This window comes from Setaria viridis, chromosome 9, assembly GCF_005286985.2.
Source record: "Setaria viridis chromosome 9, Setaria_viridis_v4.0, whole genome shotgun sequence".
NCBI lineage: Eukaryota > Viridiplantae > Streptophyta > Magnoliopsida > Poales > Poaceae > Setaria > Setaria viridis.
In genome coordinates, this window is record NC_048271.2 from 66692 (window position 1) to 78285 (window position 11594).

The 11594-nt window shown below is 43.8% G+C and overlaps 2 protein-coding genes, 1 long non-coding RNA gene and 1 other non-coding gene across 14 annotated transcripts; 2 read left to right on the top strand and 2 right to left on the bottom strand.

Annotated features, from left to right (window-relative positions):
• The first annotated feature begins 365 nt into the window (after window positions 1-365).
• On the top strand, window positions 366-5461 carry LOC117836173 (uncharacterized). Of its 11 annotated transcripts, none has more exons than XR_004636030.2 (6): window positions 366-525; window positions 911-3086; window positions 3165-3219; window positions 3940-4045; window positions 4184-4377; window positions 5063-5461. It is a non-coding gene; the product is annotated as an uncharacterized lncRNA (long non-coding RNA). The 11 variants fall into 11 exon arrangements; XR_004636027.2 differs by having other exon boundaries at window positions 4229-4377; XR_004636029.2 differs by having other exon boundaries at window positions 911-2698; window positions 3148-3219; window positions 4229-4377.
• Window positions 5462-6647: 1186 nt separating this feature from the next.
• LOC117836172 (NDR1/HIN1-like protein 13) lies at window positions 6648-7805 on the bottom strand. Its single transcript, XM_034715551.2, has 2 exons — window positions 7512-7805; window positions 6648-7406 (listed from the first exon to the last, which is right to left on the bottom strand). Exon 2 carries the CDS (start codon window positions 7389-7391, stop codon window positions 6765-6767), a length of 627 nt encoding a protein of 208 aa, XP_034571442.1. The 5' UTR covers window positions 7392-7406; window positions 7512-7805; the 3' UTR covers window positions 6648-6764.
• TRNAH-GUG (transfer RNA histidin (anticodon GUG)) lies at window positions 7755-7826 on the top strand. Its single transcript has one exon. It is a non-coding gene; the product is annotated as a tRNA-His (tRNA).
• Window positions 7827-7952: 126 nt separating this feature from the next.
• LOC117836171 (rab GTPase-activating protein 22) lies at window positions 7953-11509 on the bottom strand. The gene is made up of 11 exons (XM_034715550.2): window positions 11309-11509; window positions 11131-11226; window positions 10935-11038; window positions 10589-10836; window positions 10381-10503; window positions 10195-10283; window positions 10008-10113; window positions 9810-9907; window positions 8721-8981; window positions 8370-8453; window positions 7953-8273 (listed from the first exon to the last, which is right to left on the bottom strand). The coding sequence occupies exons 1-11, from the start codon at window positions 11405-11407 to the stop codon at window positions 8253-8255; spliced, it is 1329 nt and encodes a 442-aa protein (XP_034571441.1). The 5' UTR covers window positions 11408-11509; the 3' UTR covers window positions 7953-8252.
• Window positions 11510-11594: the final 85 nt, after the last annotated feature.

The following is an 11594-nucleotide window of genomic DNA, read 5'->3' on the forward strand; positions in this document are numbered from 1 at the left end:
CTGGAGATGTGGATCAAGGAGAAGTAAGTTATTGACGAGTCCCAAAAATAATCTCATGCATACTGAAGAAAGATATGGCAATAAGCTGCTCCAAATGACATACCAAATAAATATACAGCCTACCGCTCTGAAGAAAACATCGCAATTATTAGTGCAACTGCAAGATTAGATGGGAAAAGATGAAGAGTTTTCTTTTTATGAAGCAGCAGACAAGACAAAATGTCGACGGAAACATTAACTGGACCAAGACAAAAGCCCAACCAACAGTCCTGCCCATCATCGATTGTAGCCCATGAGAGGTACTATTGGGTCAAAACCAGCCCAACCAACAATCCTTTTGCCTTCCGGGCCATCTCTCTTCTTGCCTCTCCTCCATAAATAGGGATCCCTTTAGCCTTCCGATCCATCCTGTTTCGACTCGCGACTCGCCCCAACTCTCCGCCGTAGCACCACCGCCTCCGCCTCCTGATCTGGTGATCCCCTTCCTCGATTCTCCTCGACGCGGCGAGTCGGCCAACACATAAGGTCCGTCCTCCTCCGCTACCATGTTCTAGCAGAGCGCGTCCAACACATAAGGTGCGTCCTCCTCCCCTACCATGTTGTAGCAGAGGTAAGCCAGGGTTAGAGTTGGGGTTAGGGTTCCGGTGCGGGGCACCGGCAACGGCTGACCCAGCGTTGGGTGGTGGTGGTGAAGAGCTGTAGATGTTGGGTGGCTGAGAGCAGAGGCGGCTGGGCGAGGTCGGGATCGTGGTGGAGGATTTACCACCGCCGACGAGAGGGCTGTAGCGTTCTTGTTGGTGATGGAAAACATCTTCAGAAAGTTTTGGTTACGATAGTCTTTATGGTTTTGTTTGGAAGACCATTCTTATGTGATAGTAACTGATATTAGACTATGCTTCTATTTTTTCAGGACATATCTCATCTTATTTTTGAAGAGTTGCTTTGTGCCGACGAGAGAGGCACCTGCTAACTGGAATCATGTCCACCGGTCAGGAATTGAAGTTGAAGATGGACAACAACATAACCACCGGTCAGGAATTGAAGTTGAAGATGGACAACAGCATACCCCGTGCTTTTCAGTGGGTAATAGCGTCATCAGCGTCGTCAGCATTGACGATTGGGGAAAGGAACAAGAAGATGAACATGTCTCCTGGTGCTGAGTGGATAACGGTTGTCTGCATGCCACCTGTTTTCATCTTCGGTTCAGCATGTTTAGCCAACATCGTGTTTAGCAAATCCTTCTGGAGCGGCATCCCATGGTGGCTGCCCGTTATCATGTTGGCCAGCGTCTACCAAGCAGTGGTCTTTTTGGCGACGGGGCACATCACCCTCTTCTTGCCGGAGGCACCCTTCGCAGCACGGGAAGCTCTCTTCAATGTCGGTTACAAGGGGATTGGCCTTGCTGTTGCCTTGACCTCTTGCTTCTCGGTGTTATTTAATGACCAGCCGTGGGTGCTCATCACCTGGGCTTGCCTTCAAAGCGCCCTCATTGCTGCCATCCTTGCCTTCTGGGTCTGCCTTGTTCGCGCCTATGGGAAGCAAGGAGCTACGGGAACAAAATCGTAGCGGCTTAGATGGTAGGTAGAATTACAATAATGCACCCTTTTTGGCGCCCTCTCGCTTCTTGGATGGTTAATCCTTTCCTGTAAACAGTGGGTGCCAGTCTATCGTTATTATTTAATAATGTGTTGTTTGCTTGTACAACTTGTTTTATGTATCTGTGATTGGCTTGTGTCTTGCTTCTCAGCTTATACTTTCATAAAACGAACTTATAAGCTTACTGATCAGCAAGCAAAAACAAACAAATTTGATCAAGCAATACAGCAGAAATAGGCATAACAGCTGGTCATTTTAAACCGGCAGCAAATAGTGTATCTGGTAGATTTGTTAGTTGTTAGTTGTTACTTTTCAGTACCGGTAGATTTTAGTGGAATTGATAGCAGAGGGAAGTTACTTCGGAGCTTAGATAGTACTTGGGATGTTGAAGATTGCTGCTGTGGAAGCGTGGTCCTGGGATAATGGCATGTGAGTATGTGTAACAAGTTGATGACCTTTGAGAGCCATTTGTGCTAGGAGAGCAATCAGCAATGTCAGGTCCAACCATCCAAGTGCAAGGATGCAAATCCTGGTAGGGCTTGAACCTGTGTTATTTTATAATCTGGCTCAATTTGGTTATTGAAAATTGCAGCCTGTGCTTATTCGTATTTTCATACGACTTCATTGATTTGGGAAGGGAGTTAGCTTCAGATAAGTTGAGATTGAGAGAAGGACTGCAGAATTGGATGTACTATTGGGTCTAAGTTTCTCATATAATAGTTGGAAATTAAGGTGACAAGATTACTGCAGGGCTGAGGGAATATTTTTAATTTAAATTTAGAATTCTCTTTAAGTTTTGTTTCCATTAATTTAGGATTTTCCTGAATAGAAACTCCTATTTCTCTTAGTTGTGAAGTTGATCTTCAGAGTCCAGACCAATGTTTGGAAGATGTAAAAACAATTTTTTTAGTGGTTGCCTTATCTTTATACAAACAACTTCCCTGCAAGAACTGATTGAGAAGTTAAAGATGCCATCCCCTGCTGTGTTGATGAAGATTGCTATTGCTTACTTAAATGATTCCTCTATATCACTGGAGGACCACTACCATGCACTGCAGGAGCTTTTAGTTCTCGTTGAGTGCATCGCTCAACAATGCTAATGGTAAGTATGTGCTTGTTTGCTAATATAGGCGAATGCTCTAAACCTCATCCTTAGCAAGCCAACCCATGTATGAGCATGTAGTTACAGATGCAGATGTCCCTTTTCTTTACTTTTGTCCATAACGGAGAATATGTGCAGGTCGTTATTTACTTGTAATTGATTCATGTTTAGATGATCCATGTACCTGTTACATAGTTAATTGTTTTGAAGGTTAGAAGTATGTTTTGCAGTGTTTTTATGTTTGTTTATTATAGTATATGTAAATGCAAACTTGGATGACTTCCTTTTCTTGATTCAAGAACTTAACTATGTCAGCATGGGTGCTGGGTAAAACCTGTCTGTCAGCATGGGTGCTAGGAAAGCCAGTCAGAACTATGTTTTATTCATGGTGATTTTTTCTTATTCAGTTCTACATATCCTTACAGCTTCTGTTCTTGCTTTATTAACAGTATGCCCATTTCGGTAGGTGGATGTCGCAACGTTGTCGTCTCACATGATGGAACACACAACAATTTGGTCAGGTGAACATGGCTATATATTTGCCTTGCTTTTAAACAAAATATCACTCAATGCACAACAATTTGGTCAGGTGAAGGTAGCGCTAGGATACTGATTGCCAACATTGATGACCTGACCCATCCGAGATCATTTTTTGCTTCTGTTCTTTTATTCAGAAACTTTTTTGCTAATAATATTCAGAAGATGCTTGTGATATTCATCTTAGTACTTGAGCCGCCTATAGTCGAGTACATTCTAATCATGCTGTGTGGTGAAACTCCAGTTTGCCAGCCTGAAACTTGAAGCGATCATCCTCAAAACAACAATATATAGTGCACTATTTATTCTTCACTTATCTGGTTGGGATACAAGCATTTTTTCTGCCATTAATATTATATGATGCCATGTCAACATACTAGGTGAATTCAACCTATCTCTATCGTTTAATCCTGAATTAGCAAAGATGCATTCTTAGGGACTACTATTCAGTGGCGGCTTTGACATGCATGGGTAAACTGCATGAGCTATCTTTTTTTGGCTACCTATTGCTAGAATATGAATGCAGAACAATTATTCTATCTGCAGGTCATGCTCTAATTCAGTTCAACGAAACACATGAGTCTATGATTACACCTTTTTTAACTGCAGTTATGATAGCTTCAAAGGGACAGAGATTGTATATTGCATTTTTCAATTTATAACCATCTTGATAAAAAGAAACTCACTATACTTCATCTTTGTAGATTAAATTCTAGGTGTCTTGTCAACCTGGTTGATTCCTCAGTACTACCAACTGAGGAAGATGCTGGGTCGCATTGAAAGGGAGTCCACGCGCTACTCCTGCAAGAAGTGAGTTCCTTTATCCATTGCTCCAATGCAATTCTTTGCTATGAATACACTAGCCTCTGGCGTTATACTGATCCTGAGGCACTCTTCCTGCACCCTTCTTTCCAAAATTTATTCTGTTGCCAATTGCATCTTCTCAAGATCAATGGATGGTCATACTGTCTGGCATCTGGATTCTTAATCCAGGATTGACTGCTTCAATGCGGGTGCTCTTTGGACACTGCCTGGGGCTTTGCATATTTGGCAGCGCACTGTTGGCTCTTGGGTACAACTTCTTCACGATGTGGATCTCCACCTTCGAGACATTCTAGCAGAAGAGGGACGCAACAGTTCAGGTACCGCTGCTGTTAACCATGCCTTCCAACAAAATTGAGTAAGATGGTATGTAGGGCACAATCAATGGAATCTGCACCTAGACCATGATAGCATTCCAACTTTAATTTAGAGGCTTTGCAGAAACTTCCTTTGCCATCAGCAATCATCTCCGGTTGTCGGACAATTAATAGCTCCTTGCTAAAGACTTCCTTTTCATGCTAGAAGAAATTGGAAATTTTAAGTTGTCTCTTATTGGAAATAAATACAGGAAAGTCACAATAAGCTCATCGATTATTTTTTGTTTAACCAATGCCTCTGGGTGATTTCATTGGCATTGTATGAAAGCAACGATCTATAATAAACTTGTCTTTAATTGGTGGAAGAAATGCTTTAGTGTCATGTGCCTCAAACCATGTTAACATGCCGGTTTTTAAGATCAGTTAGGTTAGTGTCATTATGTATCACATACTGACACATTCTGAAGTTAATTTGCTAGCTTAAAAGAAAATGTTGGGCGGAATGTTACACTTGGCAGGAAGCATGTTCTAGGTTTGGAATTTTGTGTCTAAACTTGCACTTCTATTTTTCAGTTGAAATTCAGAGGGTGTTAAGGGGACCATGAACTTTGAACTAGAAAATAATCTTGTACTTTTTTCAAGCCCTTTCCTGTGCTTAGTGTCTCATGAAGTGTTTTTTCTTGTATAGGATGGTTCAGTTTCAGATGTCATTGGCCTTAGAGGCCATTTAAAGCAAGTCTGAGTGATGCCCTCTCAAATTTGCGTGTATGCAATATTTGTCCTTTGCTGGCTGTAGTGTGCAAATAAAAAACTGATGGAAATAAGACGACAGGCTGAACGAGCATGTTCCAAATGCGAAATGCTATACAAATCAAGAAAAGGTTTTGCCCTTGCATGGGTTCATATTGAATTTACCAGACCATTTTTATATTGAATAAGTCAAATACTTTTAGTAGATTGATCGTGGCCAGATCCCAACTTACAGACTAGATTTACTTGACCATGTACGTTGATGGCAGTGCATCTTAGATTGCCTCGTATATTGTATTATTTTGAAGGTGAATCTTAAAGGTTTGTAGTTCACAAAGGTCATATCTCTAAACAACCTTAGGTGTTGATGGTAGATTTTTAATCATGGGCTTCTAAGGAGGTGCTCAGTAAAGTGAATTACAAGTTGTACTTGCAAGACATTTGACAATAATACAAAGTGAAGGTTACCATAACACTACTTAATCGGAACTATAATGCACATAAGATATTTCTTTCATATATATTAGCTAGAAAATACATTTTCCATTTGTCTCAAAAAGAATGTGAATTGTATTGTATTTTTTTGGACTGAGGGACCAGAATCGTTGGATTTTGAAACCCGTAGCAATGCATGGGCACGGGCACGAAATCGTTGGATTTTTGGCGAGATGTTCCGACGTGCTGACCTCAATAAAACTGTGGGTATCTTCTAACATAGGCATTTGTACACATTTTATATTTTAGAAAGGCTAATTGATTCATTCTATTATGAATAAATAGCGAGTTGGATTGCGGAAAGAGATCTACATCGATTTCTTTAGGAATCGAGGATCTTTTAACAATTCCCTTTAAAGAATGATTAGGGGTGTTTGGATATCTCGGACTAAACTTTAGTCCCTGTCACATTGGATGTTTACACACTAATTAATAGTATTAAATATAATCTAATGATAAAACTAATTGTATAAATGAGGGTTAATTCGCGAGACGAATCTATTAAGCCTAATTAGTGGGCTAATCATGGACTAATTAGGCTTAATAGATTCGTCTCGTGAATTAGCCTCAATTAGCTTTATAACTAGTTCACATTTAATCCAATTAGGCTAATCATGGACTAATTAAGCTTAATAGATTCGTCTCGTGAATTAGCCTCAATTAGCTTTATAACCAGTTCACATTTAATCCTTCTAATTGGTATCAAATATCCCATGCGATTTGAAATAAAATTAGTCCAAGACACTATTCCATGCGATTTGAAATAAAATTAGTCCAAGACACTATTCGGCACGAACACTAGCTGCTGCACGTACAGTGCTACACATAGGCACAAGCTTTAGTGCTTTACTGCACATGCACCGAACGCGCCCATTGCAGTCGGTCCTTGGTCAGTCTACACACTCATCGGGTTGTTATTCTTTTTAACCGTGCGTATTATTGACTTGTTTTGGCGCGGTGGTAGGTCATTATTAATTAACATGCTGGCTGAAGGTTTGCAGCGTGCCCAATTGTATGTGAATGAAACAAGAGGCCGATAAACATCATTAGTTTACTGTGAGAGAATCAAGAAATCTCATAATAATATTTCCACAGCATATAATATAATTGTGATTTCGTGTATTCTTGATGAGGGGAAAAGCCGATCACAAGTATCTGTCGCAGGCGGCCCCGACGGAGTCCGGCAGCAGGTCGCCGTCGGCGGCGACGACCAGGTCGCAGCTGACGTGCATCCTCTGGCTGCCGGAGTGGAAGGCGTTGGTGACCCTGAAGCGGATGGCGGTGGTGAGCTGCAGGCGCAGCGGGACGCGGCCGGCCCGGACGGCGGCGGAGAAGGTGGGCCATGAGGCGTCGGTGGTGTCGGGGCCTCGGACGTCGAGGCGGCCCGTGATGGAGGTGGTGGTCTTGTTGGGCTGGTACCAGCCGGCGGCGAAGGCCGGGCCGGAGGCGACGAGCGCGTCGTAGAAGTGGACGGAGGCGTGCATTGCGTCGTAGTAGATGCCGATGTGGCGGTTGGGGTTGCGGTCCGTGACGTTGAAGGCGAGGCTGGCGCCGGCGGGGCTGGAGTCCGGGTCGAGGCCGCCGGCAACGGAGAAGGAGGCGATGTTGAAGCGCGGGCGGTGCGGGCGCAGGCCGAGCCAGAGGACGAAGAGGACGACGCCGGCGACGAGGAGGAGGCCCAGGAGGAGGGAGCAGAGGGTGTTGGCGAGGGCGGCGGCGCAGCTGTCCCGGGTGCGGCGGGCGCGGCTGCCGCCTCCTCCTCCTTGGTGCATGCTAATAATAACCAGCTGCTAGCCAGCCGATTGAATTGATGGAGTATTAACCAGCTGTTAGCACGCGGGTGACAGTTAATTAACCAAGGGCGAGAGGATACTTGAAGGAAGGAAGCTCACTCATGGCGGCATTCCCTTCCCCTGACGGCGCGGCGCGGTTTCCTCTTTCGGCAAGCTTGGAATCGCCCCAAAGCACGGCAATGCAAGCAAGTTCCATCCCATGGCCATGGCATCCATCGCTGCTGGCCTCGGCTGGGCGTGGCCGGCAACCACCAACACAAGCACGCCGTATTCCTGATAGATTGAGAATCAAGGACCAAAGCATTCTATAACAAAGGTCACGAAAGAGAATACATCACCAAAGTGGCTGTAGTTTAGTGGTGAGAATTCCACGTTGTGGCCGTGGAGACCTGGGCTCGAATCCCAGCAGCCACATCATGTGTTTTTTTTATCTCTATCCTAAGTTCCATGTGTGCCGGACCCATTTGGAGTCAACTTTTTTTTTGGCAACATGTGCAGTCACTATTAGAAAAATATTCAACGCCGGGCTAGTAGAGAATATAAGGGGCAAAATAATGTATTTTTTACAATTCATTACCACAAGTCAACAATTTTCGTCTGTTCGTTCGAGTGTGGGCAAGTAATACATTTCAACTTCCATCGTTGAACAGAATACTAACCTACAGTGGACGATTACCTTATTCTGTCTTCATTCACTCGATACATGGAAGGAAGCCGGGAACAATCATGGGGTCAATACTCTTTACACATAACAACTACCACTCTCTTGCTCTTTACAACCCCCGGCCTGTGGTTGTGGGCTTGTGGCAAGTCCCATATACAGCCTCTCACCACCTGATGTTAGGTTTTCTTTCCCTGCAACTGACGAAGAGAACAAATGTTGCGTAAGATTAGAAGCCAACTAGCTGTGCACATCTGCGGCTGAAAAACAAGAAATTTTTTTCCACAGCTAATTACCTTTTTGAGGTACTTCTTGTGAAGCTTCAGTGCAACAGCACAAGCCCTTTGTGCATCCAAGTCCCCGTTAATATTGTTCAATATCTGAGTTACACAAAAAAAAAAAGAAAGCAAGAGTTACATGATGCTAAATCCACATACAAAACTTTAAATGTTTTCTCCTTTTTTCAGGTCTGGGAACAATTCCCTTGCAATGTCCAGTGTTCCCCTTTTCCTGCTCATATGAGTCTTTGCATATGTCATTCTACTCCTTCACAGTGTGAAATAGTGATGCAGCCTTATGTGTTTCTTTTGTAAAGCAAGAACGGAAAAGAGAGATTCTAAGGAAAGGAATGGCTTGATCCAGCTTACCCTGATAACGTCATCGATCCCTCGAGCTTCTTGCAGCAGCTTTGGACCGTTCTCTTTCAGAACACTAGCAACCAGGAAAACCGAAATAGGGACAGGTCCATCACCATCATTTGCCCCATTCTTCATATTCTCCCTCTCGTACTTGCCAAACTGACGTATTGATTTTACCTTTGGTTTAAATCCTTCAATTTTGTGGGTTGCCACCCCAGCTTCGTCATAAGTAGAGAAGATGTCAGGATCGTATTCTAGAGCCCACATCATCTGCAGATAGGATGTGGAATAATATGGCCATTAGTCATCGACCAATTTATTCACAAGCCACGTACTAAATATGGTTGGCTAACTTCCTAAGGTCACTGAACAGTTACCAATGGTAGACCACAACACACTTTTTGAAAACAATTAGATGGTAAGTACATTGCGCACTCCACGGTTCTTCACAATTATCAAAGTTTTGGCTTCTTTTCTTTTGGTGCAGAAAAGCCAGAGTTAAATGCAACTGAAGATAGAACATATATCTTTGTTTTTTTGGACAAAGTGTGCTGGCCTGCAGGATGCACCAGACTCAGCACGGATCCATGTGGATTGATAATTTAACCAAAGTTCAGATAGTGTTTTTAGTGCCACCATGTATTCTAGTCCCTAATCCCCAACTAGATAGTGTTCAGAACTGTTGTTGATTGATCTTGCATTAAAATTCTTACATTTTACATGCTGTAAGAAATTCTAAGATAATTTTGAGAGAAAAACGAGAGATGACTAGTAACCACCACCAGCTGTGGTCACATAATTTTCTGAAGTAGGCATTTTAAAACCTCACACCATGCATTTTGCGAGTGGACACATTGTGTAAAATGAAAGAAGCCATCCACCATGTTGGATGGCATCAGTGACCAAACTTATTCTCGATATATTTGTAGAGGAGAAGTAGTAAATAACAGAGCAAAAGACTATGACAAGGAAAAAGTTCCATTCCTTGACAATTTGAGGCCTAAATAAAATCCAATGGTCCTAGTTTAAATATTGTACTTCATACGGGTAGATCAATTGTTTTTTATTTAAAACCACATGTCAAGATGTAACATTTACCTCCCAAAGGTACAAGGAGTCCCCAAATGACAGTTCTCGCCGGAACAGTACCATGAACATGCGAAATGCAAAGAGATAGTCACCCCCACCAAGTGTTTCTGTGTTCAGGAGTCAACATGAACCAGTTACAGAATGCAAAACCAGCAAATGGTGACACGGGTTGAATGTCTCACAGCTCTACAAGTCTCTGTTCAGTACCTAGGTGGTCATGTAACTTTGGGTCGAGCACCTGAATAATAGAAGCAAGATGTTGAAGCTGGTTTTCCACTCCAACAGACTGCTGTGTGCATCTGAAATTCCCTCGCTTGAAAATTTCAAGCAGACGGCGATTAAAAGAGATGAAAGAATCATGTCAACCAAAAACTGATGGAGAAGCAGTATGTACCAGCCTACGCATCAACCTCTCAAAGCACCAAAATGCATCTGCTTCATCATTGAGCAGTACTATCATGGGTGAACATAAATCACTCATTCCTAATCAAGATGAGGAAAAGAAAAAAAAAACAGAAACTTATGTAAGATACCGTGGAGACAATAAACAAAAGCTACTGTCAAAGAGCGAGGTACCCACCTTGACAATAACCAACTTCTTTGTCAATCCATGCATAGACAGCTAGAATATCCCACAACTTTGAAAGATTTTCTTTGTTCTCATAAAATACCATGGAGCGGTCAGTGCGTAGAACATCAAGGCCTATGATGCAGCTTCATTAGGAAAGAAGAAAGCAATGGAACAATGGCAGGCAAGAGTATTGAAAGAATCGCAGGTTAGGCCTTACCAATCTGATGCAGCGTAAGTTTCCATTCAATGATTTTCTTATCCATGACACGGTTCGGGGAGTCGCTGACCTCAGCTCCACTGCTGCTGGTGGAAGTAGCTTGTGTGTCCGAAGCAGCCTCGAGTAAAACCAATGGATCCTTAATAGGGACTCCATCCTCAGTGATGATTGGGGCGGTGACAATTTTACCACTGCCAACGTGAGAATCCATCTCTCTGCATTCTTCCTTCCATCTAGCATACTGCATCCTGGGATAGTTGTTGTTTACGGCAGCATTCAGTTCATCAAATTCCGCAGGGAACGTCAAAAGGGGAAGTACTAGTTCACAGTATGAGAGAGTGGTCACCTTCTCCTGTGCCTAATCTGTTCCCGCTCATCGAAGGTGCTCTCGGGGTCATAGCAGCCAAGCAAGAACTCCCAAACCTCTCCCCTGATGGCAGGGTGGACACCCTAGGAAAGCAAGCAGATACAGAGACGGTTGAGGTCCAGATGAATTTATTATATTGGGTATGAGCAAGGAACATCCTAGCAGCGTAGCGTACCCCTCTCTGTATGCGGCTTAGAACCGAAGCGATATCCAGGCAGCCTTCACGCGTGAACGCAGCGTGCCATTTCCGAACGCTCAGTGTCTTGCCGACCTGAAACCAAAGCAGCTGGGGCTTGGATCTCGAACCAATCGGGGACGGGGAGGAAAGAATTAAGAAGTATGAGCTCACTCACCTTGATCTTGAACCTGGTGCTGGGGACGTTTTGGCTGCAATCGGGGCGGACCTGGTAGAAGGAATCCGCGGCCTGCCCGCTGCTCCCCCATCTCATCATGTGACCCGACTCCCCTTCCTCTTAGCAGCAGATCGATCCTCCCAAGTACGGGTGAGCAGATCAAGAAGAGCACAGGGCGACGAGAGCTGAGCTGGATCCGGGGGGGGGGGGGGGGGGGGGGGGGGGGGGGGGGGAGGAGGAAGAGTGGAAGACGACCAGCGGAGCAGCGGTGGTTGATTAGTTGGCT